General features: G+C 57.2%; 9 protein-coding genes across 9 annotated transcripts; 6 read left to right on the forward strand and 3 right to left on the reverse strand.

The window, feature by feature from the left end:
• Positions 1-75: 75 nt before the first annotated feature.
• Positions 76-1,692, forward strand: DICSQDRAFT_128920 (uncharacterized protein; the record flags this gene model as incomplete). The annotated part of the gene is made up of 9 exons (XM_007368816.1): positions 76-315; positions 366-429; positions 479-558; positions 634-661; positions 693-794; positions 1,111-1,134; positions 1,211-1,389; positions 1,467-1,529; positions 1,582-1,692. The coding sequence occupies 9 exons, from the start codon at positions 76-78 to the stop codon at positions 1,690-1,692; spliced, it is 891 nt and encodes a 296-aa protein (XP_007368878.1).
• A 4,090-nt stretch (positions 1,693-5,782) lies between these two features.
• Positions 5,783-6,870, forward strand: DICSQDRAFT_156815 (uncharacterized protein). Its single transcript, XM_007368817.1, has one exon. It carries the CDS (start codon positions 6,553-6,555, stop codon positions 6,835-6,837), a length of 285 nt encoding a protein of 94 aa, XP_007368879.1. The 5' UTR covers positions 5,783-6,552; the 3' UTR covers positions 6,838-6,870.
• A 17-nt stretch (positions 6,871-6,887) lies between these two features.
• On the forward strand, positions 6,888-7,545 carry DICSQDRAFT_156816 (uncharacterized protein). Its single transcript, XM_007368818.1, has 2 exons — positions 6,888-7,141; positions 7,199-7,545. The coding sequence occupies exon 1, from the start codon at positions 6,921-6,923 to the stop codon at positions 7,095-7,097; it is 177 nt and encodes a 58-aa protein (XP_007368880.1). The 5' UTR covers positions 6,888-6,920; the 3' UTR covers positions 7,098-7,141; positions 7,199-7,545.
• Positions 7,546-7,566: 21 nt separating this feature from the next.
• Positions 7,567-9,472, reverse strand: DICSQDRAFT_156817 (uncharacterized protein). The gene is made up of 2 exons (XM_007368819.1): positions 7,681-9,472; positions 7,567-7,626 (listed from the first exon to the last, which is right to left on the reverse strand). Exon 1 carries the CDS (start codon positions 8,949-8,951, stop codon positions 8,400-8,402), a length of 552 nt encoding a protein of 183 aa, XP_007368881.1. The 5' UTR covers positions 8,952-9,472; the 3' UTR covers positions 7,567-7,626; positions 7,681-8,399.
• A 770-nt stretch (positions 9,473-10,242) lies between these two features.
• On the forward strand, positions 10,243-11,995 carry DICSQDRAFT_156818 (uncharacterized protein). The gene has a single exon (XM_007368820.1). It carries the CDS (start codon positions 10,451-10,453, stop codon positions 10,919-10,921), a length of 471 nt encoding a protein of 156 aa, XP_007368882.1. The 5' UTR covers positions 10,243-10,450; the 3' UTR covers positions 10,922-11,995.
• DICSQDRAFT_156819 (uncharacterized protein) lies at positions 11,976-13,254 on the reverse strand (the record flags this gene model as incomplete). The annotated part of the gene is made up of 2 exons (XM_007368821.1): positions 12,433-13,254; positions 11,976-12,359 (listed from the first exon to the last, which is right to left on the reverse strand). Coding segments are annotated over exons 1-2 (402 nt in total), but the record flags the coding sequence as incomplete, so codon positions are not given.
• A 1,105-nt stretch (positions 13,255-14,359) lies between these two features.
• DICSQDRAFT_156820 (uncharacterized protein) lies at positions 14,360-15,076 on the forward strand (the record flags this gene model as incomplete). The annotated part of the gene is made up of 2 exons (XM_007368822.1): positions 14,360-14,861; positions 14,951-15,076. Coding segments are annotated over 2 exons (627 nt in total), but the record flags the coding sequence as incomplete, so codon positions are not given.
• A 3,288-nt stretch (positions 15,077-18,364) lies between these two features.
• DICSQDRAFT_162945 (uncharacterized protein) lies at positions 18,365-19,795 on the reverse strand (the record flags this gene model as incomplete). Its single annotated transcript, XM_007368823.1, has 9 exons — positions 18,365-18,442; positions 18,484-18,546; positions 18,610-18,776; positions 18,837-19,014; positions 19,066-19,075; positions 19,148-19,320; positions 19,385-19,458; positions 19,514-19,601; positions 19,634-19,795. 9 exons carry the CDS (start codon positions 19,793-19,795, stop codon positions 18,365-18,367), a joined length of 993 nt encoding a protein of 330 aa, XP_007368885.1.
• An 826-nt stretch (positions 19,796-20,621) lies between these two features.
• DICSQDRAFT_173031 (uncharacterized protein) lies at positions 20,622-22,274 on the forward strand (the record flags this gene model as incomplete). Its single annotated transcript, XM_007368824.1, has 10 exons — positions 20,622-20,909; positions 20,967-21,030; positions 21,083-21,162; positions 21,223-21,404; positions 21,458-21,470; positions 21,531-21,635; positions 21,695-21,758; positions 21,812-21,966; positions 22,015-22,086; positions 22,158-22,274. The coding sequence occupies 10 exons, from the start codon at positions 20,622-20,624 to the stop codon at positions 22,272-22,274; spliced, it is 1,140 nt and encodes a 379-aa protein (XP_007368886.1).
• Positions 22,275-23,461: the final 1,187 nt, after the last annotated feature.

Genomic DNA, 23,461 nt, shown 5'->3' on the forward strand with positions numbered 1-23,461 from the left:
TGCCAGCGCAACAGGGCAGTAACGTGACTACATCTTGACCCTCTAAGGGAAGGGCAAGACTCCGACACGCCCAATATGCACGCCACAGCCTCTCAAAGAGCTTTTCCCGGGCTCATGTTCATACTCATGCACAGGGACACTAATCGCACGGCGACGACCACCCGAAAGCCCTTTGAGCTTTCAGTAGAGATCAGCAGCCTGTGCGACATTGCTGAAGAGCTCCATCGTTTACTGCTCGACCAGCAGCGCACAATCCGACGCATTGATGAAGTCGCACATACCAGCTTCCTGGAGCAATGGCACATGTTCCGTGAGGTGAGGGCCAGTCACAGTGTCTGTGGCTGCAATCATGACGCCTTGAATAGGAGTACTGCATAATCCGTGAAACGTCGGAGGCAGCCGCAGTGAAGTTAGCCGCTACCATTGAATGTGAATAGCATGCTCTGCCGTACCTAAGATGGCTAACGTGTGTCTTCAGATTACCTGTCATTGCAAGAGGAGACCAACGATCCCGCTGAGGTCGACGAGACAATCGATGAGCTCTCTGCCTTGAACAAGGTCAGTCGGTACACATCCGATGTTCTATTTACGACAATCTGTCAAGACCCTGACCGACTACAGAAATTGTTGCAGCTTCGCTTCGGTAGAAGAGAGGATTTCAGTTCGTTGGGGACACGTCTCGATGCGTTCAGTCAGAGTATCGATACAGTGCTACGCGCCCTCCGGCAACGACTTGAAGACGATATTGAGAGACCCCGCCTTCGGCTTGTGTCCCTACAACACGAACTGGAAAGGTACGTCAGTATCCATGCTTTCAGGTCTTCAGCGTGGTTCTTATCATCGTAATTTCCATATAGTCTAGAGGAGAAGGTAGCCTCGTCAGCTCCTTTCTGAGGCCTTGAATACTAAATTGATGTATCGTGCAGGGAAGGAGCGAACGAGAAGCAGCAATCAGAGAAAATGAGGAGAATCTGATGTTGTTTTGGAGTCCGATACCAAGCTTCGACGCTGCCCAACAATCACGCATGCGGCCAACGCATACTAACCAGCAGCCTCGCATTCCGGCACAGACGGAATCACCAATGAGCCCACGGGTCATCGGAGGTATAGATTTTGAAGAGGTGGCTCGCATCGGTGCGTGATCTTTCCCGTGTCAGATGTCTATGTTGACCGACATTGTCATCAAATGCGGGATTTGTTCCATTTCCAGAGGAGCTCCGGAAGCAACTCAATGCGATGAGAGCAACCATGGATATTGCAAAGTCTGCCTTGCAAGAGTTCGCCAGCCTCAACGTCAACGAATTGACGACAGCTATTGAAGGCATCAAAGCAAATGTCGAGAAAGAGTCCAAACTCCTTCAGAAGACCTTCTCGGAGGTTACGAACATGGTACGTTCAAGTCTATCCGCATATACGGGAGTGTACCTTGAAGCACTCACCGAGCAACGCTATGACCACGTCCTCAGCTATCCAGAGAATCCAATAGCTATGTGAGCACCCTCCGAAGACTCCGCGCGGACCCCTCACAGGTGAGCGACAAGCAAGCCTGAGTGAGTGCGGGATTGACCCGGAACGCCGCAGACCAACCAGCTCGCCAACCGTGCGGCCAAGCAGCGCGTCCTGTCATCATCTGGAGATTGGAAGCAAAAGGCGCGAATCTTGATGGAAGAGTACGCGAAGAAGATGAAGTAGTCCGCGACGATTTAGTACATAGTAATCAGGAGCAAGTCGACTGGGATGCTGGCGATGCGAATGTCACGACCGCCGAGACAACTCAGGTCGGAGGGCAGTCTCGGGAGTCGTCAGTTTGGAGCGCCACCGCTCAACACCTCATCAGCGGCTATCCTGATCACCTAAGCAACCCACCGCTCGCTCAGCGCTCACTACCACCGGCAATTGCTGAAGGAAATCATTGGATCAGTGCGACTACCATCTCGCCTCCATGGCGTGACTGGTTTCCCCATCTAGCTTCAAGAGCAACATAAGAGAGCGGTGTGCTTGCTGTAGTTTGTACTTATTCCAGATGCCTCCCAACAAGACTCAGACAGACTCCGGACCCTCAGAGTCAGTGCGCGCGCAGACCGCTGCAAGAATGTGACGAGATAACCCGCGCATGAATTGACGACCGCAAGGTCATTTTGATCCCCTCAGAGACCATACTTGACATGGCGGCGTGTGTAGCAGCAGGAAAAAGCAAATGACAAGAGCGGAACACGGTGGAGAATGATGGATATCATGGGAGTAGTTTATGAGACAGGGGCAAAACGCGCACGAATCGACTGAGAAATGCAACCAGAAACCCATTCTTCCTCAATCATTGTCCAATACGAAGGATTTAAACACCGGAAACGAGCTTCTTATGGTTGATTTTCGGAGAACAGGAGCAAGGGACGTTGGCACCAGTACGTGATCGAGACAAAGAGGGACAGTCGCAAAGTTATCCTATCAGAGTCTACAAACAGGTCCTAGTGACGTAGTTGCGTTTCGTGTGCCACTACCACATACTATCTGCTGATCCGCGACGCCGATTGCTCTATGTTGCAGGCGTTACCTTGTGATATCTTCACGTTGTGCATCCTAAGCTTGCATAGTCCCGCTGGGGTTCCGCGTAAGTCAAGTAAGCCGATACCACGCCGTCTTCGAATTCTCTTACTCAGCGCATCCCTGAAATGATGGTACTGAGCCATTGGGAGTGCTATTGTACTCCTAGATCGATGTCCTGTTCATCCGTAATTCGCGAGCTCGCACATGCCATCGGTGTGCGATAGATAAGGGACGTACCGGATCAGATGTCGGCCTTCTAGCTTGTGCTGTCGTTCCGGACAAACCGCATAGCGTCATAGCGAGCTGCACTGTTACAGAGGACGACACTCCGGGGAACAATGTCGAAGGTTCCGCGACTTCGGACGATTCTCACAACTCAAAGGCCCAGAGCCGACCCTCCTGATGTGTACACAAGGGCAAGACATGGGGGGTCCTGCCGAAGTCCGGAAGAAACGGGACATGGATATGAGACGTAACAACACGTCCCGAGTACCCATACACCCTCAAACTTTGTCTGTTCCTCTAAATGAGTTAGCTTCGGCAGTCTGCGCTGCGGAAGCCAGGAAGTGCGGCGGAAGAAGCGACGGAGTGCGTCGCGCACAGCGACGATCCGGATTGCTACAGCGGAAACCACTTCCGCTAGCCGAAGGATCAGCGACGGAGAACAACTCTAGGCTCCCGGACGCGCACACTCCGTTCCGAGGTTGAATTACGATCCCAGCTCTGATCCCAGCACTGGTCCCCGCATGCCGGAAAGGTATGCGAGAGGCGAACCTAGTGTGCGCCATTCATGAAGGACTTGTAGCGTGAGATGGACAGAGAGCTGTAGGGTGAGAGGCTGGGACCTCGAACTTGAGACTTCGGGCCGGCTTTCCAGATGTCGCGCTTGAACTGACAGAGATGTAGGGAGACGCCCATGGCTAGCACAGGAGCCAGTAGTAGCCGATGGCAACAAACTATAGCATCGAAGCGGCTCTTCAGATGGTATATTATGCGTCTGAAGCAACATGGATGTAGTACGACCAACAACTCGATTCGCTCACCACGATGATTCATGGGACAAACCGACCATAGAGACGGATAGAGAACCGTCCAAGCGCGTGAAAGGTCCCTGAGCAAATCGAGTTGCCTAGCTCATGGGCACATGCAAGTTGCGTCATCCTGTGCCTGCCTTCCCGCCCTGCGTCAGGGAAGTACGCCCATCTAACATTAGCACCTCCGCACAGGCTGCTGCAGGACACATTGTAGGCATAGACTAGGACACCCGGACACGTTCCCACTGAAGCCATGCTCGGATGTCCCATATCTGCGGCTTTCAATGCTTCGCCATACATCAAGTCAGGAGCACTACGCCACCAAACGCAAACGAACTCCTGACTGGACGGCCATCGTCGGGAAAAGGCCCTTCGAGACGCGGAAGACATGACTAGCCGCGACGCCACACCCAAGGTGGTTGTTAGTTCTCCCCTCGGAGCCGTGTATAGCTGCGAACCGCGAATTTCGCGCACCCAACCGTCATCAGAATCGCTGCTAACCTCATGGCAATGCTGCAGGTGGGCGGGGGATTGCCCTGCCGCAGTACCCCCGCAGCGCTCTCGCCAAGGCCTGTCTTCCCATGCGCGAATGGCTGTCACATTCGCATCGACATTGTCCCCGCGCTCGCAGGCAATAGCCCATCTGTTCACGTATGCGACTCGCCTACATGACGTATCCAGCTGCGATTGCCCCACTTGCGCCATGAGCTCGGGCAAGCTTAGGCCCAAGCCCTCGCGCCCATCAGCTATCCTCCGATAGCGGGCGTATCATTTGGAACAACGATAGGGAAGTGGGAACTCACCTCATCGGCGCCGACCGCGGCTCACGATAAGGAACCTCCTCCAGAGCGCTGGGAGACACGAAGCCCGAGAAGCTCGCGCGTTCACCTGTCGCGACAATGGATGGGAGCGTCTTGGAAGCTCGGAAGGCCGTACTGTGGAAACCTCGTCATGCATAAGCTGATGAGTGCCTGGCGAACGTGTTTGATCGTGCACTGTCTCCCTAGAGCGGGATCTGTACACGGCAGCGGAGGATCCACCGCCAAAGCGCCTCCGAGTGGTTGCGCACGTTCATCGCGATCCCGCAGATCGAAGGGAAACCGCGCCTCGAGCCAGGTAGCGCGCGGGCGCGGCGAGCTACACAGCCGACGAGCATGTCATTGTGCGTCCTGAGTCGTCGGACTCGGAGAAACGTCAGCGGATGAGGGGATGTGCACTAGCCGGGCGCGAAAGGAAGGATCGGTGCAGAAACTTACGAGAGCGTCGGAGGCGGGAGCTGTACGATCCTGGCTTCATCGCGTCTCATCCGCCTCCGCTCCGCTGAACGTTCGGCAGGCAGACTAAAGCCTCCAGGATGATGTGCGTTCGTCCAAAGAGGTTTGCCTGTCGCGAGCTTGTAGTTGTGCCCCTCGAAATAGTCGAGATTTACGCTGCAACTAGAAGCGCAAGACCCGCAAGGTAGCACGGTTTGGTTTCAGGGTCAGACTGGAAAGAAGACGGTAGAAGCACGCTCACAACAGCAGCCTCAAGCAAGAGCGCTCTCGACCACGCTCGTGGATAGAGGCAAGAAGGGATCGTCTGCTCAAAAACGGGCATCCCGAGGGCGCTTAGCTGATCCGTGCGACGGAGTGCAGCCACGAGGCTCGTCTTCCTCCAACAGTCGTCCCGCAGCATAAGACGGGGTGCCTCCGCATGAGAAGCGAGACTGATCCCACCAATCGCGTGCAAGGTGGGAGACAGATGGAGGCGGTGCGCGGAGTGAGCCCGGCAGAGAGTTGCAGCTGAACTTACGAGAGCGACGCCGTGGATTTGCCGACGGGCTCAGATGAGATGACTAGAACATGCGAGAGGCTCCCTTGGGCTGGCCAACACGGCTGAGGTACATGGTCTGGATGACATAGCGTCCGATTGAGAGAGGAGCGAGGCGTGTGTCGAAGAGACGGTCGAAGGCTGGACGCACCGGGAATCATGATGATGCGGACCTCAGTTCATTGAATCTGATCCACGCGGCCGTGCGGACTGGAAGACGACGGAAAGGCGTTGACCACGCATAGATAAGTGAGTACTGTACTGCCGGCAGCGTGCCTCGTGCCTCCCGCAGGCGCCGTGCATGGAGGGTCCCAAAAAGGCACAATTGTGGCTGGCGCTAGAGAGGTAGTGCGAGCAGTTGGGAACATCTACGCGAACACGGCTTGGTTGCACTCGAGCGAGGAACAGGTCGCATGAAAACGCGCATAGAAGACAGGTTGACAGATAATTGCGCGATGACGGCGTCATGATTGTGAGTGCAGGCCGGCGGACGGAGGACTGCGCATCTTGTCTGAGATGATGATGGAGAAATCCCGCGCTAGACTGAGTCCGAAACGACCTATGCACCGGGGGGATTGCAGGGCGTGGCGCCGAGTGGAGGTGAGCGAGGGTGTGGCCAGACGCACAATCAAAAAAAGTCGCGAGAAGGATACGTACATACGTCCACATGCCAAGGGCTCCTTTCGACTGAGTGCAGACTCGGAAGAGAGATGATCTCTGGAATTCGGTAGGAAAGGGTACAGGGGAAGAGCTTTGACTCCCATCCAGGAACGTAAGGATAGAAGTATCCATCGAACTCCCAGCTTGCGTGCCGGCAGTTCGTGGTATACATAGTAGCCACGAGAGTTTGCCTTTCCTTTATGAGGCCGACGATATCTCCTCCTACGCGAGCGAAGCCATAGCCGCACATGAGGCGTAAGCGTACGCAGGAAGTTGACCACTGCAGGATGTCGTAAGCAGATATAGAATCATATGGACCCGCAACCAGTTCCCGCATGAGCGCACCTGCCAAAGCGGAGGTCAAGGCAGCGAGCGTAGCGCAGCACAGCTCAACGACAGACGAACGGAAACGCGCACGTCTGACGATTCCAGGGCATACACGGGTACGCGAGGAGAACCGAGGTGCCCATCCGTTCATCCAGACTGCAGTACGGCAGGAGCCCAGATGGCCGGAAATTTGCATGCGTCGCCGAGCGGTGTGCCAGTGCTGCAGCAGCCCTTCGACACGAGGCGCGTGCGAAGCCCGTCGCGAGACCAACGGTCTCGCCCTCCGCTGACAGCGAGCGAGTCGCGAGCAGCCAGCACACTGCGTGCGCATGGTCGATCGGGCGACCTGGAGCCTGAGCGACCGCGCGCGCTGGTAACTAACTTTAGCTGCAATGTCGATGCCGCAGGCCTGTACGCGCTCAGTGTGAACGCATCTCGCAACAAGCGGGTTTCAGTTGCTTAGCAGGTAGCGCGCGTCTGAGGCCCACGCTTGTGTCAACCGTCGCCTCGGAGGAAACACAGCATCCGTGAGTGCTGATCGTGTGAATGGAGATCCAATTTCCGCGAAGCCGCGGTGGCGCGCGCGCGCGCGCTGGTCTGCCCGATTCTGAGTTGTACACAGGGCTGGCGTGGATAGAGTCAACCGTCGGCCTGCGCGCGGAATCGGGCATCGCGCTGCGTCTAAGCGAGGCACTTGTCCGGCACACGCGCAAGGAGACGTAAGTACGATATACTTGGACGGGGGTCCGCCCGAGGCGCCTCCTGCGTCTGCGCGATAGCTGTCAGCGGCGCAGGACGGCGGGAAAGAAAGAAACGTCTTTACCGTTACCTTATAATCGCGTGCGGACTACGCGCAGTCGACACACGAGAGACCGGACTCGCGGAGGGCGCGAGAGTAAGCAGCCGCACACGAGAAGGCGTGTCTGACTCATCGTCCTCCGCGAGTTCGCGCGAGACTCGGCGGCGAAGCACGGCGGTCGCACCAACAGCCCATCGGCCATAACACGCGCTCGGGCGAAGAGGGGCCCGTCCGTCAGGGGCAAGGCCGCACATACGCATACGAGATGTGGCGGCGCGCGAGCCTATCTTGCAGTGCTGCAGCCTACCGTCGCGCGAGGCGTGGCCGCGGACACCACGAGGAGGGCGCATCGGGAGGCAGATCGTGGGCAGGGAGAGTATACCGCGTGGAGGGGATCTACGTAAAGCACGACATCAGGACAGGCAGGGTATCGCATTTGCGACGTCTGCCCTCCTGTCAGAACGTTTGTTCAGCACGTGCGGAGGGCAACGACGGAGATGGACTTGCCACTATCTAGGAGAAGACGTGCTGAAGAGATATTGGATGATCCAAAGGAGGCCAGGGGGACAGGCCGGACGTAAGCTTGCCATGCCCGACGCTGGACGAAAGGTCTACGAGGCGTCGGATTGAGACACGCTCATCTTGCACAGAAGCAGCGGTGCCAAGCTTGTCGTCCCTCGCATCGCCGTGGGGACTGAGCTACAGGCCATACGGTCACCAGGCGCGCGACCGACCAGTTTGCATGTAGCCAATCGCGTTCAAGGCTGCTGCAGCAGCCGTTGGCTTGTCGTACGACTGTCGAATCCACGTACGCAAGGTATCGACAGAGAAGCAGCGAGCTTGTGTGTCCGGTACGTTCGACAGCCGACGGCGCATGCATCGCTGATACCGGTGCAGGCCCAGAGCGCTGCGTGCTCGCCGCAGGTCGCTGAGTACCGCGGGAGAGCCGGAGACGAAGGAGGGTGCCGCGCCAAGCAGTCCACCGTTGACGCGCTGCGAAACACGACAGACGTCGTTGGATACGCCCAGAGCACTCTGCGGGAGGCCTGTCAAACAGGCTTCGGGACAGGGCACCCGACGCGCCAAGACGCACAGCCAAAAGCGGACGAGCAGGCGGGCGCGGTGCCCGCGCCTCCGATATGGGAAGGTCGGGGAAGGAGGCCCGGTCCGAGCCCCCTGGACGTCTTGTACGCGTCGTGCGCGCGCGCCGGGCAGCTGACCGCGTCTCAGCAGGAGAGCGCGTCGCGTTCGAGCAGGTGGGTTCGTTTCTGTCGCGTCGCCGCCAAGAGCACGGCTGCGCTCGCCGGTCTTGCGAGGATCAATGGATGCAGTCGGACCTCCGCGGCGGCGTGCCAGTTTGAGTTCCCGGTCGAGAGCGCAGAATCGATCGTTTCGACCGAATCAATGTCTGTCAGCAGTGCTACGCTCGCCGTGTAATCGGGCGCGTGGAGGGTTGTCCTTTCCGGGAATGGACGAAGCGAGGCGTTGTGGAGTACTGATGAGATGAGAAGTCGAGCTCTAAAGCCGTCCTCTGCGAGCGTGGAAGTCGCGAGTGTACGGTCCGACTTCGTGACCCCACCCGCTTGGCTCGACATGCAGAGTGACATCCACAAGACAGTGCCGTCAGAAGAAGATCGAGGAGTACCAAGAGCAGCGATGCCAAGCATTAGAGAAACCGGGTACCGCGCCGTTCCGCTCGGAGATGAAGAGGAACCGTTCAAGCTACAGATTGAAGCTTGGGTTTGAGCTCTGTCGCTGTCATCGTCAGAAGTGAACATGAGTTATCAGCGGCAGGTTCGATTCGGGGAGCCGCGTTCAGCCCAGTCCAGCCAAGAAGCGCGGAAGAGGCAGCAGCTGAAGCTCGAGTGCCGCAGCTGGGCAATGTGCACCCAGTCCCGGCTTCGGGTGCACCGCAGCGTGCCGTAGACTGAGAGAACTCTCGGCGGTTCGAAGCTCAGAGAGTGGAGCCCGAAGAGCAGGCGCACAGCAACGCCAAGCTCGCTCGCAGGCACTGATGTCATCAGCGCGCCTCACTCAATGAACCCGTCCCGACATCCGCGAGCTGCACGCCGCCGGGTCCATAACCGGCACGACACCCTCGAAGATGCACCAGCAGATGAGGAGCTGACACACGCTCGCAGCCTACGATGAGGGTCCCCATGCCATACACTCGCAATGCGCGTGGGAAGCACGGGCGGAGAGAGGGTGCAGATGACCTCCCTCCGTACAACGTTGTGCTGGACGAACGATCATCAAACCTTCGTCCACGACGGACGATCGAGCGTGCCATCCAGCGAGCATCGTGCGGAGGCGGGCGGAGCGTCGTCCCTGCAGAACCCGGCTGTTGCGCCCTGCGCGGAGCAAGCGCGGGCGCACGCCTCCGAGCCGCCACGTCCAGGCTCGGGGGCTGTATGTGCCTCGGGACATCGGAGGCTGGATACGCACTCTCGCGCGAGACACTCGTATCCGTATTGAACCGTAACCTTGCGTCCGTGCGACGAACTCGAGCTCGGCCGGGCCACGGACGCACCCGGGAGGCCGCGAGGGACGTCGCGCTCGGGGGTGCAGCGAGCCTAGACAGCGACCGGTCGAGCAGGACCGACCGCGCGGTCGGAGCGCGGACGCGCGGATACGAACTCTGAACGCTGCCCCCAACGTCAACGCACCGCGGCGGTCGATCTGTCGTCTGTATCTGCTCTGACAAATAGGCCGCCGCTTCGCGTTCGTCCGTTCGTAACGACGGCCCCTCCGAAGCTCGCGCGCCGTCCGGCTTTGACACGTCGTGTGCCATAACGAGCTAGCGTCCGGAAGTGCGGGGCAGAGCCAAGAGAGCACAGCGACGTGAGCATGGCGAGCCCACAACGTACGTACGTACAGCAGAGCAGAGTTCCATCCCCAATTGTGCGAGTGCGGGGTAAGACCCTGTCGCCCTGTCGAGCGAGCCCCTAGGCGTTCTGTTCGGAACGCCGGGATCTCGTCGAGGGCGATCTCGTGCGGGGTAAGCCATCAAACAGATCGGCATTCATTCTCGTCGGCCACACGATAGGTCGGCGCACAGGGTCTGGGGGGGCGAGACATGGGAAGCGGCGACAGATCCAGCAGGAGCGAAGGCAGGAGAACGGCGAGTTCGGGCGAATGAACCGGTGTGTGTATGTGGCGTCAGCCCAGACGCGCGCTTAAGCTGCCATTCGTGGGTGTCTCGCGTTCTGCGCAAGCCGCCGCGCGAATCTAGGCACACGTGAAACAATGTGGCGAAATAGTCCTATTGCGTGTTGGAATGGCGGGGTACCGAAGGGGTGGCATTGCGAAGTTGAAGGGAAGTAATTGCCCACATACAACGCTCTGCAGCACTAACAACGACTGCACCCGCACGCGAGAAACACACATGAGCTCGGACCCACCAAGCCCAAACCCACGTACACACCGCACGCACGGCTCGCATGCCGATGCATGTCCCGTAGTGATCGTGGTAAGGTGTATGGACGAGCAGGTGACCACTCAACGAACGCACGATCAGGCCTGCAAGCGCGGGGGACCGGCACCTCCTCCGAAGAGCCTCAACTTTGTATCCCACCACGCAGGCGCTGGCGAGACCTCCCTAGACAAGTCGGGTATGACGGGGACAGAGACCAGGCTTTGTATTCAAAATTCGACAGGTCAGCAGGTGCTCATAACGCCAGCGCAGATGGAGCGCAAGCGACGGACGTTCAGCAGATCGAGTCGCACAAGACTCCGGCAGGGGGAATGATTGCGGCGCTGCGGGGCGGGGTCGGCCCTTCGCGGGCGAGCTAAGATGGATATGGCCAACGGGCCCACTACATCTTGGTAACCTATCGTCGTCGATAGCAGTAGGGCTACCAATTGGGATCCGGGGGCTCCTGCGCACAGTTGCGCGTTCGGGATCAGGATATACGAACCACGAGGTGGCGGAGTAAGGATGGCCATCTTCATCTCCATCTCGTCCGCCTTCTGTTCTCGTATGGAGTGGGATAGCAGCCCAGTGAGAACTGGATACTGATCGGCGAATCAGACCTCAACGGCCTGTTGTCTTGTCTCGCACGTCGTCACTGCAACCTGCAACCTTCCTCTCTCGCGAGGCCGCCAAAACATACCCCGCTCCACATCCTAGCACATCATGCGCGCGCCCCACGAGTTCGGATTTGTGTTCGTCCCACGGATCCTGCTAATCGCACAGAGATTTTTTTTTCGGCCACGGCCACAAAAGAGGACACAAAAGGCTAGCGCTAACCGCAGTCGCGCCGGCCGTGCTACCGAGTGGAGCGGCGGTCAGTAGACGGGCGACCGGAATTACACCCACCTGGCTGCCTTCCCTGCGGGTGTCCCGCGCCGTTCGCCATCATCTGTCCCGTACGATATGAAACCTTCGCGCAGCGCCAGTAAGCACTGTTCGACGGCGTGATCGTCCGGGACAATGCAATGAACGAGGATGAACGTCCAGCAGCGGCGGACTCCGCCGCCGTACCGTATCGTAGCACGGACCCTGCCAAGCCCCCCCACCAACCGTCGTGGTGGCGCCCATACACGGGCAGGAAGCACGCACCACCGGGCCTGAGCAGCGAGAGCATCTGCGAGCCTAAACGTCGACTTCTCCCACCCTGCGAAGCAGCCATCCTCGCAGGGGCGAGGGTCATCTGACCCCGGGGAGGTCCTAGCGCTAGGACGCGTTCCCCGCAGAAGCCCGCGCGGTAGGAAGATAGGAAATCAGCTGCAGCTGTGCGCAGGCGTATCATGAGTGTGGGAGCGTCGGGTCCCCGCGGAGCGGTACGATCGGGAGAACTGGGGGCACGGGACCGGCTGGAGGGGATATGAAGGGGGCGGACACGAACACGCGTCGGGCGTATGTTTAGGGTGGAGGATACACACACGAGGTTGGGACCACCGAGGACCAGCCGCGAGCCGTGCGTGATGGACCAGGATCGCCGCTATCGCGTGTGCGAATCTGTATTCAGCACAGGGGAAGCCGGGCGGGGCGGGTCGAGGCAGTAGCCACAGCCATAGCCTGAGCGTCGATGCTTGATAGTGCCCTGATGCTCCGGCTGCAGCACGCAGGACTGAAGAGAGTTTCAGAGCTATCGATGAGGCGGAACATGCGCGGAGGCGTTTTGGCATGGTGGGTTGCTCTTTGGACGCGAGGATGTGAAAACGGAGCTGGATTGGGCACGAACCTACACAGGAATACGACGAACACAGCGTATGTTTAGCACACCCAATTTCGCCGACCGCGTCCTCGGTGCTCACAAGACGCGCTGCAGGGCATGGCCAATTGGAGTTCGCTACTACCGTGATCTGCGGAACGCTAGTACTGAGCGAGCGATGACGTCGACACAATGCGCATGCGAGGAGCGCGAGCGCGAGCGAGCAAAGATTGGCGAGTGCGATTGTGATGCGCTAGCGCTATCGTCACCTTCACCCTTCCTGTTCACCTCGTCCGCAATGTTCCGGGAAAAAAGTGCGCTGGGCACGACAAACCTGTGGGAATGACATCAGCTGAACGTGCCGACAGGAGACCAGCAGACCTCGTCGTCCACCGAGTCTGCAGCTAGCTCCGGGTGGAGGCTGATAGCTGCTTGTGTCGCGGACGTATTGCTCGCAAGGCACCGGCGGGCGGCAGGCCAATCGGGCAGCACAAAGGAGATAGCGAGGGCAACGCAAACTTCGCGCGTGAGATCACCGGCCACGCGAAGCGTGAGCGAGAGCGACATGGGAGGAGCTGGGACGCGCTCGAAGGTGCCAGTAGCGCGATAGCCACGGCGATAGAGACACAGATACGCGTGGGACCCGGCTGAGCAGGGCATGGACTCGCGTGTACGGCATCGGTAGGAACTTGCGTCTGCGGATGCTGTCGATTGAGATGCCGACGGGAAAACGTCGAGATATACAACGGTGAGTATCACAGAGAGACTGGAAGAGGCGAGTGTGCGGGACGCAGGTTTCCAGATCGGGGCGAGAGGCTCAGGTATTCGGGCGTGGGCGACGAGAAAGGCAAACGCGTACTTAGAAGGCCGCGCGCGGCGTTGCCTCGAAGTTTGGCTGCGGTCGCGGACGGGTCTTGGGATCGCCGTTTGGACGGTCTAGCGGGAGAAGGTGGGGGAGTGCGCTCGGGAGAGAGCGGTAAGCTTTAGAAAGTAAGCGCAGAGAGCGAGCAAGATTGCAGCAGGAGATGGGCGTCAGGACGAGACCAGATTTCCAGATGTCGATGAGAGACGGGAGGCGACGATGAGCGCAGAAAGGCGTGTGGGATGGCGCGAGGAGGGGAAGATGGGAAAAGCAGAAAGGGAGGAAAGAAGGAGCTCTGTTAGCGTCGCAACGTTGCATGCCAGTTCTGGCAAAGGGTGACGGCGAGGCGGATAGCATTGTTGAAAGAGTGCGTTAAGCGAGGGTCGGAATGAAAGAGCGCAATGAGAGATAGCGGGCGATCGATGGCCATGGGCGAATGGCGTGAGCGAGGTGGTCGGCGTCAGGTGGTCAATGGTGCGTATGGGCCGCCTCGAGGCGGGAATGACGGAGTTGGAAGAGGTGAAGAAAGGGGATGACCAAGCTGGCACTAGCATCTCAGCGACAGTCGATTGTTTTCATACCTGACGCGGGGAAGAGAAGGATAGGTATGGGATTGATAGGAAGTACAGGACCGGGAATGTCACATTGATGGGTGGGAGGAGTGGCACTCTGGGGGACGCGCACAGGATGATGGCGGTGCCGGTAGACAAGGGCTCGGCGGCGGGGCGTCGGTCGCCGTCAGTCGGTGCGCGCTCGGGCTGGAGGAGGCGGGGAGAAGGGCGGAGGGAGAGAGGGCATGGTAGGAATCGGAGGATGGACCGGAGGAAGGCAGGAGAGATCTTGATCTGCTGCAAGTATTGAAGCTTTGGGAAGCCGGCGAGACGGCGATCTGAGGGTCCGGACGACTGCCAGGAAGCGGGCACAATCAGGCAATCCTGGCCCGGGTGGCACAGGCGCCTCCCGGAGCCCTGGGTTGCCTTGTTTGGGCGAGAGACAAAGCAGGCGCCGGGACGCATCTCTCTTCTCGTCCTTTTCTTTCGCTGCCATATAGATACGCCTGCCATGGCCCTCCGCTGCTAGCACCAGCTCCCGCCAATCCGCAGGCAGCTACAGGCAGCTACAAGCAGCCCTTTCTGCCCACTCAACCCTTCTCTCGACACCGACCACAATGCCTCCCTCCTACAGCCCCTGCCCTCGTCCCTGTCTCAAGCGGTCCTCCGCCCCCCATCCCCTCCCCTCCCCCCAGGACGAGCCATCCACCCTCCTCGCAATCGACCCCTCCATCCTCTCCCCGCTCGTACGCTTTCCTCCTCAGCCCTCCCTCGCACACACCCTCGGCAGTGCCATCCCCTACGACAGGACCCCCATCGTCGTCCAGCCCAACCGCTGTGCCCTCCCAGCCCGTGGCTGCCCGGGCCGCACCTACGCTCCCGAGGACCCCTCTCTCTCAAATCCCCGTCGCAGTAAGCGTTCTAGCCTCAGCCCCGTTCGTGGAAAGCATCTACACCCTAGGGCCGTCGACGAACGCCCCCACGACGACGACCCCACCCCAAGGCAGAGCCCCCGCGACAATTTCCACCCTCTCCCCGCCCTCGTTCCTGACCTCTCCTCTTCCGAGTCCTCAGAAGAGAGCGACGGAATAGCCAGCCCTCCTCCCGAGTTGTACCACGGTGAGCTTCTTTTCATCCCTAACCATTCGTCTTATCGCGCTTGCCGCCTGAATCTCGGTTACTCGGTTGCTCAATCTCTTCCACCACAGCTTCCTCCGCGTATGCCAAGATGTCCCTCGAGCAGTCGTTCGTCAACCTCTCGCTCGCAGGCACCAACGCCCCCTCAACCGCCGCCCTCTCCTTCCTCCCTCACCCGCCCTCACCCCGCGTCCGCCCTCATCACGCCTCCCCCTCCATCTCGCCCTCACATTCCCCGTCAAGTTCTCAGTACTACACCCCTTCGAGCTTGTCAAATCCAAGTAGCTCCACCTACGGGCCGACCTCTCCCGTTCGTCCCCGCTCTCCCTCCTCTCCCACTCACCGCCGCAAGCCCCGTCCCCAATCAATACCCGTCCCCGGCTCAAACACGGCCGCAGCCTCATATCCCGTCCCGAGCTCGACCGCCACCTACATGCCCACGTCGCCGTCCACCGCCATGGGCGTTCCGGCAAGCCCGGAGCGCGAGCGCAGGAGTAGACATCGCGACGACCGGGACCGCAAGGATCATCGGGAACGGAGCAGGGAGCGCAAGGAGCAGGAGCGGGCCGCGCGGCTAGCCCGGTACAAGAGCTTGGCCGAGGCGAACGCCAGGCTGGAGGATTCGGGATGCCTTGGTGGGTTCTAGCCTTGGCCTCGTGGACGGCTGTCTCGTTCGTTCGTTGTTCCGTCCGCACCCCCCATACTCCCCTTCACACCGCTGAGCCGGACCCTTCCCATCGTTGGAGGCGATGGCCGTCGGCTGGTGTTGTGTATAGCTGCCGCAGCGTGTTCCCGCATCGTGACGGACCGAAAAGAGAAGAGAATTCACTGGATTTGACTACTACTACCTCGCTCGTAGTGCCATTATTCCCACTGTACCACAACCACACTATTTGACGACTTCCTATCGTTGTTCATGTTCATTCTGTTCTCCCGCAATTCTCTTTTTATTGCGCGTCGCGCGCCTTGCAATTTCTCTCCCATCATCGTGTTCCTCACGCATTACCATTACCCATATTCCCCCGCAATCCATGACGACCCTTACGTTCGTGCCCGCGTCCGTGCCCGCTCTGTGTCTGCGTCTGTGCTCGCGCCCGTGTCTTTCGGTTAAGAGCGCCCCATCGTGCGCTCGCTTCGCTCCCCACCCCCGTTCGCCACGCCACGCCTTCCGGTCCGTTCCTCCATGTCCCCCGACCCCAACACGTTCGACATACCCTCGCATACCTCCCTCGCTATTTCGGTGTAAATTCTTCTATCACTTACTGACCGAGCATCCCGCGGTGCTCTTAACGACCCCGACATCCCCCTCACTCGCTCGCTACTTCTCTCGCTTGCACGAGCTCGCGCGCGCTACCAGTCCTCCCCCCCCCTTGTATGCACGCGTCCCGACGCTCCAATGCGATTGTTGTGTTATTGCCTCTGGCACGATATGTACTGGGTGCGCCGTGTGCGACAGCGATTGGGCAGGTATACTTGGAGCCGTAGACGGTCTCCACGCACGCCTCGAGGTGATTGACATTGTGATGCACGCCCCGGTGTGTCAGACTACGGGACAGTGTGCCCGCCGGGCATGTGGTAAGCAGTTCTGATTCTGATGCGCATCGTGCGACGGCATCGCTAGTAAGTACCAGTAAGTACCGGGATTGATAGTCCTAGTAGTATTGAGGACGCAACGCGCCATCCGACCATCTCCCAGACGCACGCGCGCGGCGCGATTGGCCGCTGGGGCCCTCCCCGCGCTGGCCCCTTGCGACGAGAGTACTTCCTTGCAGAGCTGCTCGCGCGCGGGAGGGGCGCGAGGAGCCGCTATCGTCATCAGGCAGCTGGGCGCGCGTGCCTCCCGCGACGCGGCGGCGGGCGTGGGGCGGCTGTGACCCAGTACTGGAAGCGTCGTCCGCCTTCGCATTCCTTGCGACCTGTCCGCTCGGGAGGGCGTGTCGCTGAAGAGGGCGCGAAGCGCTCTGTACATACGAGCGCGAGCGCGGGGCGTGGACGCGCACTGATACATGGCGCTTCCTGCTTCTCGACGCGCGAGCTGGCGCGTCTGGGGACTTCACGAGTGCTTGCCGCTTGTCGCCGACGCTGCGGCCGACGCCCGATGGACCGCAAGGGGCGCCGGCAGCTCGCGCGGAGGTCGGCTCGGCTGGTCCTCCTCCTCCTTCCCCGGCATCGACGTCGACATCGCCGTTGACCGGCGAGTCATGTACGAGAGATCGCGATGGACGATAATCACGACCGAGGAACGTGTGCGACCAGCGTCATCATTCCTGAGGTTTTTTTCAGGTAGCGCTGCGGGCTCAACCTGTGACTTGTGCAGGGGAACCAGGAAAATTTCGTGCGTTGCAATTGTGTGTGCGAGAGAAGCTCGGGAGGCTTCCTCCTTGCGCTGGCGGTGAAGGTCCGAGTGCGGACGGACGGAGCTCGACGTTTCCAGTCTATTCGGAGTCGTCTGGCCGGAGTAGTGATCTCGAGGACAGGCCAAATTCCGCTCGCCCTGGTTCGCGAACAGGTCTCGCACGGACTAGGGCAGCGGAAAAGGTGCTCGTGGACAGTGGACGCCATGGATATTTTTGACGTACCTTGCGCACGGCCTGGTACAACATTGCAAGGTCCGGAAATTTGTCGCGAGGGGCGGGCTGAGGGTGCGGGATCGATATGACGTCGTCGGCGTCGCTCGCTCGTATCGATCGGCCGGCGCAGACGCGAGAACTGCAATTGGTTGGACGAGGTCTCGGGATGTCTATGGCTGCGATATAAAGATCGAGCTTATAGCGTCCAGGACGATGAACGAAGACGGATTGTATATGGCCATGCTTTTCGTGAAAAGACAGGTGACGAAAATAGCGCATCAAAAGGAGTTCGACACTGCGGCGCATGGACCATTACTCAGTTGCCATCGAAGATATGGCGACCCACCGACGCATTTTATGATTGAGGATGTGGCGATAGGCGACCGTTTACTTCGCATACTCACTAATTCTAGCGGTTGTGTCAATTAGCGAATGACGAGAATGACAACGAGTCACTGCCTCACGCTAGGCCCGGGGATGACACTCAGTTCTGAATCCCTTACGTACCTCACATTTGGCTATGACAATTGGCAGTGTTGGGTTGGCCCAAGATCGCTGCACGCAAAGCGTGTCATGCAAGTTGCGCTTTGCGGTTTCGCAAAGCGTGGTTCGTTCATTGTTAGCCACGTGACCAACGGACAGGCCGGCGCCGCTAGGGCTTACATCCAAGTCATCGTTCGCCGCCTAAAGCACAACGTTTCCTCTACTGTGCCATCCCCTAGATCAAAAACCGTTCATGAACACTCAACATCGAATAAGACCCCAGTCGTCCTCAAATAACCAGTACAAGAATTTGGTACTCTCGACACAACAGGATGAGCTCTGACGGGACGTCTGCATGCTCTAGTACGTAGTAAGTCTACTTCCTTGCCGTGGCATACTCGTCTGACAGAATCGTGGCTCTGTCTTTCCAAGTCATAGTGGATGATGTGAATCGTTGTTCGGCATTGCGGAGAGCCAGCTGATTCTCCTAGTAGGGAACGTTCTCAGGGTCTGCAACGTACGCTCGTAATTTTCACCCGGTATGAACTTACTTGGGATGGGTTGGCTTTGTAGTTCTGTAGTGCAGAGAGGTGATTCTGCAATTCGGTGGAGAGCTACGTAGTGACATCAATTCCATGTTATGACGTTCTCACATCGGTCAGCCGAGGTACACATACCTTTGCGACCGTTTCGGAGAACATGCTTCTGAGGTGTTCTCTCATGGTTTTTAGATTCGACTGGATACCACGCACAGCGGCCAAAGCGGTCTCCGCTGCTTCGCGGGTCCGATCGTCAACAGCAGGTCCAGATTGATTGAGCCTTGCTCGAGCGACCTCGAGCTCGCCTAAGTGAGTGCACTCCTACCGGTCATTAATGTGTGCCTCGATTCTGGAAAGACACTTACTTTGGAGCTGTCTCTCCTGGTTGTTTATCCCCCCTGCTCTAAACCTGATTGCTGCCTCGGATGCAGCGAGAATACCTCTATCTTGCTGCGTATTCTGTCCAGGTTCTGACAGGTAGCGTGTGAAGAGACTCGTAAAGGTAGTGGTCTTCCTCTTTCGCTCTTCTTGATCTCTTCTCGACTGCAAGCACGAAGTGAGGCGGGTCGCGGTAATGTATAGTGAACGTCTTACCTTCTGTAAGCTAGTAGTGTGGAAAAACGATGAGACATAATCGCACCATTGTCTGGCGAGTTTCAGAGTTGATGGGACGCACTCTTGCAGCTGCCGTTGCAGGGTCATGACCTCCGAATGTACTGCACTCAGCCTAGACTGATTCTCGCTATCTCCAGAATCCATGGCGGTAGCGATGTCCTCACCGAGAGTAGTGAGGCTCGCTTGAAGCGCTGTGAAACTCGTAGTCTGGTCCAAATCTAGGGAGGGCAGTCTCTGCGACGACGGACATGCATCCATCAGGGCCCCAACATTCTATCCTATTCCGCCAGTCACAAACCTTATTGAGTGTGCCGAGTTCCTGTATAAGGTCGTCATTGATGGTGGGGCTCTTGCTCTGTACAGTTACATAATCTGACCAGATGTGCATTCATGAGTACCGTGTTTGCCTCACAACGTGCCTACTCACGTCTTATGGTGGCAGCCAATTCGGTTGCGCCTGTCTCAGACGTTCCGACGAGCCTCTGATAGTCCTTTGATATATGTGAGACTTTAGACTTGGAGATGTGCATGTTTCAGGAATACGCACGTTGTAGATCCCTTTCCACCTCTCCAGAAAAGCAGTTTGTGCGGCATTATCAATGCGACGGACTTTCGCTTGATTGTCAACGAACGCACGACGGGTTTCTTTCGCGGATGTGGTCAGGATACGGGTGTTTTGAGACAACTCGGGGAGGACTTGGGTGGACATTGTGTTGGTAGTGTTGAGGGAGTATAGCGCACCCGTAGCAGTCTAAATACCATCGTTGAGAATGTGTAATAGTGACGTTGGAGAATGAGTCTACCTGCAGGTAGGGGCCTGTGTACCCAAAACTGAACGGCTTGAGTTCTGGGCACTTATATTGAAGAGATCGGTAGCAGGCGGAAAGGTTCTAATGAGTCGACATCATGAGGATGGGCTTCAACTTCCATATAAAGGTTTCGGTACGAGGTGACCGAGTGCGCGGGACAACACCTCATCACGCATGGTGGCTCATATAGGTGCGTGTGGTGCGTGTTTACGGCACATAACTTCTATTCATTGCGCATTAACTGCTGTAGCGCTGCCCCCGTCCCTGTAATGAAACAATTTATAGGCACTGTGGTCCGGTATTGCAACCGTGTTCCTCCCATACTCAGTAGGGCTGTACAAACTAAGGAGCTCCCTTCTTTCACCTTGAGAATATTGACTCACGTAGCAAACGAACGTGTCTCTGAACGTGGCTTTGGCCACCACGTAGTCATCCTTCTGTGGTTTTGTGGCGCAATCTGACACGAGGTGGGAATGAGCCTGTCTCGCTGTGGTTTGACTCATCCACAAGATGTCCACCAACCGTTGCTGTACGGCACCTTGTGGACATCTGATGATATGATGAGGGAGCTCCATCCAATAGTGCTCTCCGGAGGTGCCTCTTACGGGAATGTCAGTGAGTTATGGAAGGTTCCGGGGCGTACGTGCCCCAGTAGTAGATAAGAGCACATTCGAGCAAGAGATCATCGACATCGTCTGGTCTTCTCTCTAACCTCTGGATATCAGCATGTCTCCCACCTCTCCGATCGAGACCATTGCTGCAAAGGACGACTTCAGTTATGGGACGCTCAGCATCCAGGCCGAGAACAAAGAGCTCAAGCAATTCAACGAGGTCATCAGTTCGCCTGCCGTCAAGAAGCATGTGCATGGAGAGCTCCTCAACTTGAGGGAGAAGGTTTCGATTATCAAGTATGGTTTCCGACAGGTGTATGAAGACCTCCGGCGCTTTGAAAGGGAACACGTTAGGAGGGAGAACAAGCACGAGCTTTCTCAGCAGTGGAAAGAACTTCAGAAGGTAACGTTGCTATACCAGTAGTCTACTCGCTTGTGTGCAATCTAACGGTTCTCAAAGCGATTCAATGTTTTGATGGACAAAAGCCATGAAGACGCCGTCAAGGCTGCGGGATTCTTGCAGAGTAAGCTCCATAACTTATGCAACCATGACAGCAATATTCACGCGGCGTATAGTGTATAGCACTGGACTCCTCACAAAGACCGACGAATCGAGATACGAATCGCTTCGAGTGGAACTACAAAGCCTATTAGAGGTGCCTGCGGTCTGCAAAATGGGGCTTAGCTTCATACTGATCTTTCAATCTTAATCACAGACCTTGGACAAGCATGAAGCTGGCGCCCTCGAGAACAAGAGCGGCTTTAGTGCACTCGCTGATGACCTTGGCGACTTTTGTAGCGATATCGATGACACGGTGGAGGATGTCACAGGAAGTGTCACTGCGGAGCTGACTGAAGCGAAGGCCCACTGCAACAAACTCAGTCTGCAGGTGCAGGAGTAGGTGAACCTCTTTAACGATTGTACACTTCACTAATCGCATATTGTCAAAGCTTGTCACAACAGGTGTGTCCGACTTGCAGAAGTACTGCAATACACATTGAGAGCCGATTGGTTCCAATTCAGGCAAGAAAGACAGGTCTGGCATGCATGTCTTCGCTGTCCGTGGGGGCGGTCGCTGTCGGATTCGCAGTGCTCACTCTATCTCCTGCTGCTGTGGTGACGGCTGTGGTTTGAAGTTCCATTCACCTCCTATGTCTCCAATTTCTGATATGATACTTTACTCACAGACATCTATGTTTGCTGCGGCGGGGTCTAGCGTAGAATACTTCAAAATTATAAGGGAGAGATCGTGTATGTCTTCACCGATATGCTATATCGAAGCACCGCTGATATAGGGATCGTAGGTGTCAGGGACGAGGCCAAAGAGTGGGAATCGAAGAAGGAGATGCTGATGTCAGAGAACGACGTTCTAAAGAAGTTAACCAACCTAGAGAAAACCAAGGAAGATGTCAAGCAGCTTCGTGAACAAGTCGACATCATTGCGGACATCTGGCAGAAGGTAACTCACAGAAGGGACCCCGTGAATGGTTCATTGAATATTTCGCAGATCCGTGGAGACATGCAGCATCTCAAGACTTACTTGGAACTTACTGTGGGTCCCGACGCCCCGATAACTCAGGTAAGGGCTGTCAACACATGCGAGGATTGTTTTGGAGTACATTCATGCTCACGATCATGCGATAATGACAGTTTCTACCCGAAAAGCTTGAACTGGCTGCTACGCTGTACAAAGAGCTTGCTGGGCTTCTTGAGCTGTACGGCAAAGGATCAACTTCAGAGCTATCTGCGAGTGCTCAAGAGCATTAGATGGAGGCCTTCTTCCAGTTCCCTGTGCATCCTAGCGACTTCGCTTCCCTCAGCTGTAGTCCACAATGATTTGTATGTTAGATTGTTTGGGTGGTTTACCGGGATTGTCTAAGCTATATTCCGACTCCTACGCAACAAGGTGGGGTGCCGACTCTTGTACGGAAATGTGGGCAAAGTGCCAATGCCACTGAAGCTGCCACGAATATTGCCTGAATTTGTTGTCACTCACCCTGATCAACGTATATACCGCCAAAAATGCGAACAAAGGTGATTGTAAAGTAATTAGGCACTTGTACTTGCATTACAAGTGTTATGCATTAGTACCGCTCAGAATTGGCTGGATCTCGGAGCCGCCCGTATCTCGTACCTCCGGATTCTGAGTCACGTCCCCCAAGACGCCGTGCATTCGTTACAACTTCGTCACGTCTCATGACCAACAGGACGCGCACAATCGCACTCGCGGTCGTCGCGCGCACCTCCTTGTCCAATAGAAGGAGCTTGCTCCATAACAGCAGCTTCGCGAGAGCACCCAAGATTTGCGTTCACTAGCCGGACAACTCTGTGAGCCTTGCGCGATGTCTCAGCCCGCACATTTTGCGAAGCGGGTTGTCATTTTTCAACACCATCGTCATACACCTGAGGGTGCTCTCAATTGCAGTCTGAGAGTCCGATATCCGCGACGATGTTTATGAGTAAGCCTCTCTGAAATTGTGGAGTACGCGCGACTTGTGCCACGTCCCCGTTATGCGCTAGAGTCGCCGAGATGGGAGGCATAAATGAATTATATCGTGAAACTCCAGCGGTAGTCCGCCTTAGGCTACTTGATATAGCGCCTTGCGGCATTTTTATATATAGCTAGGCTCAAGGAGACCGACGGCTTCTGAAAGAGATATACTCCTAATGCAAGCACACGCGTTGCGGCGGTTGGCGATGGTCAGCGTGCACTCGCGAGGCCTGCCTGTTAAGAGACGTGACGCATCAGTAACGGATGCACGGCGTCTTGGGGGACGTGACTCAAAATCCGGAGGTACGAGATACGGGCGGCTCCGAGATCCAGCCAATTCTGAGTGGTACTATTGTTTGTATGCGCCAATGTTCTGGATGTAAGACCAACTAGGCGTGATGTACTGGGAGTAGATATGAGAGACAACATACTGACGGACGAGCAGTCCATAGAACAAGAGGAT

The sequence above is a fragment of the Dichomitus squalens genome, assembly GCF_000275845.1.
Source record: "Dichomitus squalens LYAD-421 SS1 unplaced genomic scaffold DICSQscaffold_40, whole genome shotgun sequence".
NCBI classification, from domain to species: Eukaryota; Fungi; Basidiomycota; class Agaricomycetes; order Polyporales; family Polyporaceae; genus Dichomitus; species Dichomitus squalens.

Coding starts and splice junctions, on each gene's coding strand:
- DICSQDRAFT_156815 (XM_007368817.1), top strand. CDS start 6,553: ATGGCCGGAAATTTGCATGCGTCGCCGAGCGGTGTGCCAGTGCTGCAG.
- DICSQDRAFT_156816 (XM_007368818.1), top strand. CDS start 6,921: ATGGAGATCCAATTTCCGCGAAGCCGCGGTGGCGCGCGCGCGCGCGCT.
- DICSQDRAFT_156817 (XM_007368819.1), bottom strand. CDS start 8,951: ATGTTCACTTCTGACGATGACAGCGACAGAGCTCAAACCCAAGCTTCA.
- DICSQDRAFT_156818 (XM_007368820.1), top strand. CDS start 10,451: ATGGCGGGGTACCGAAGGGGTGGCATTGCGAAGTTGAAGGGAAGTAAT.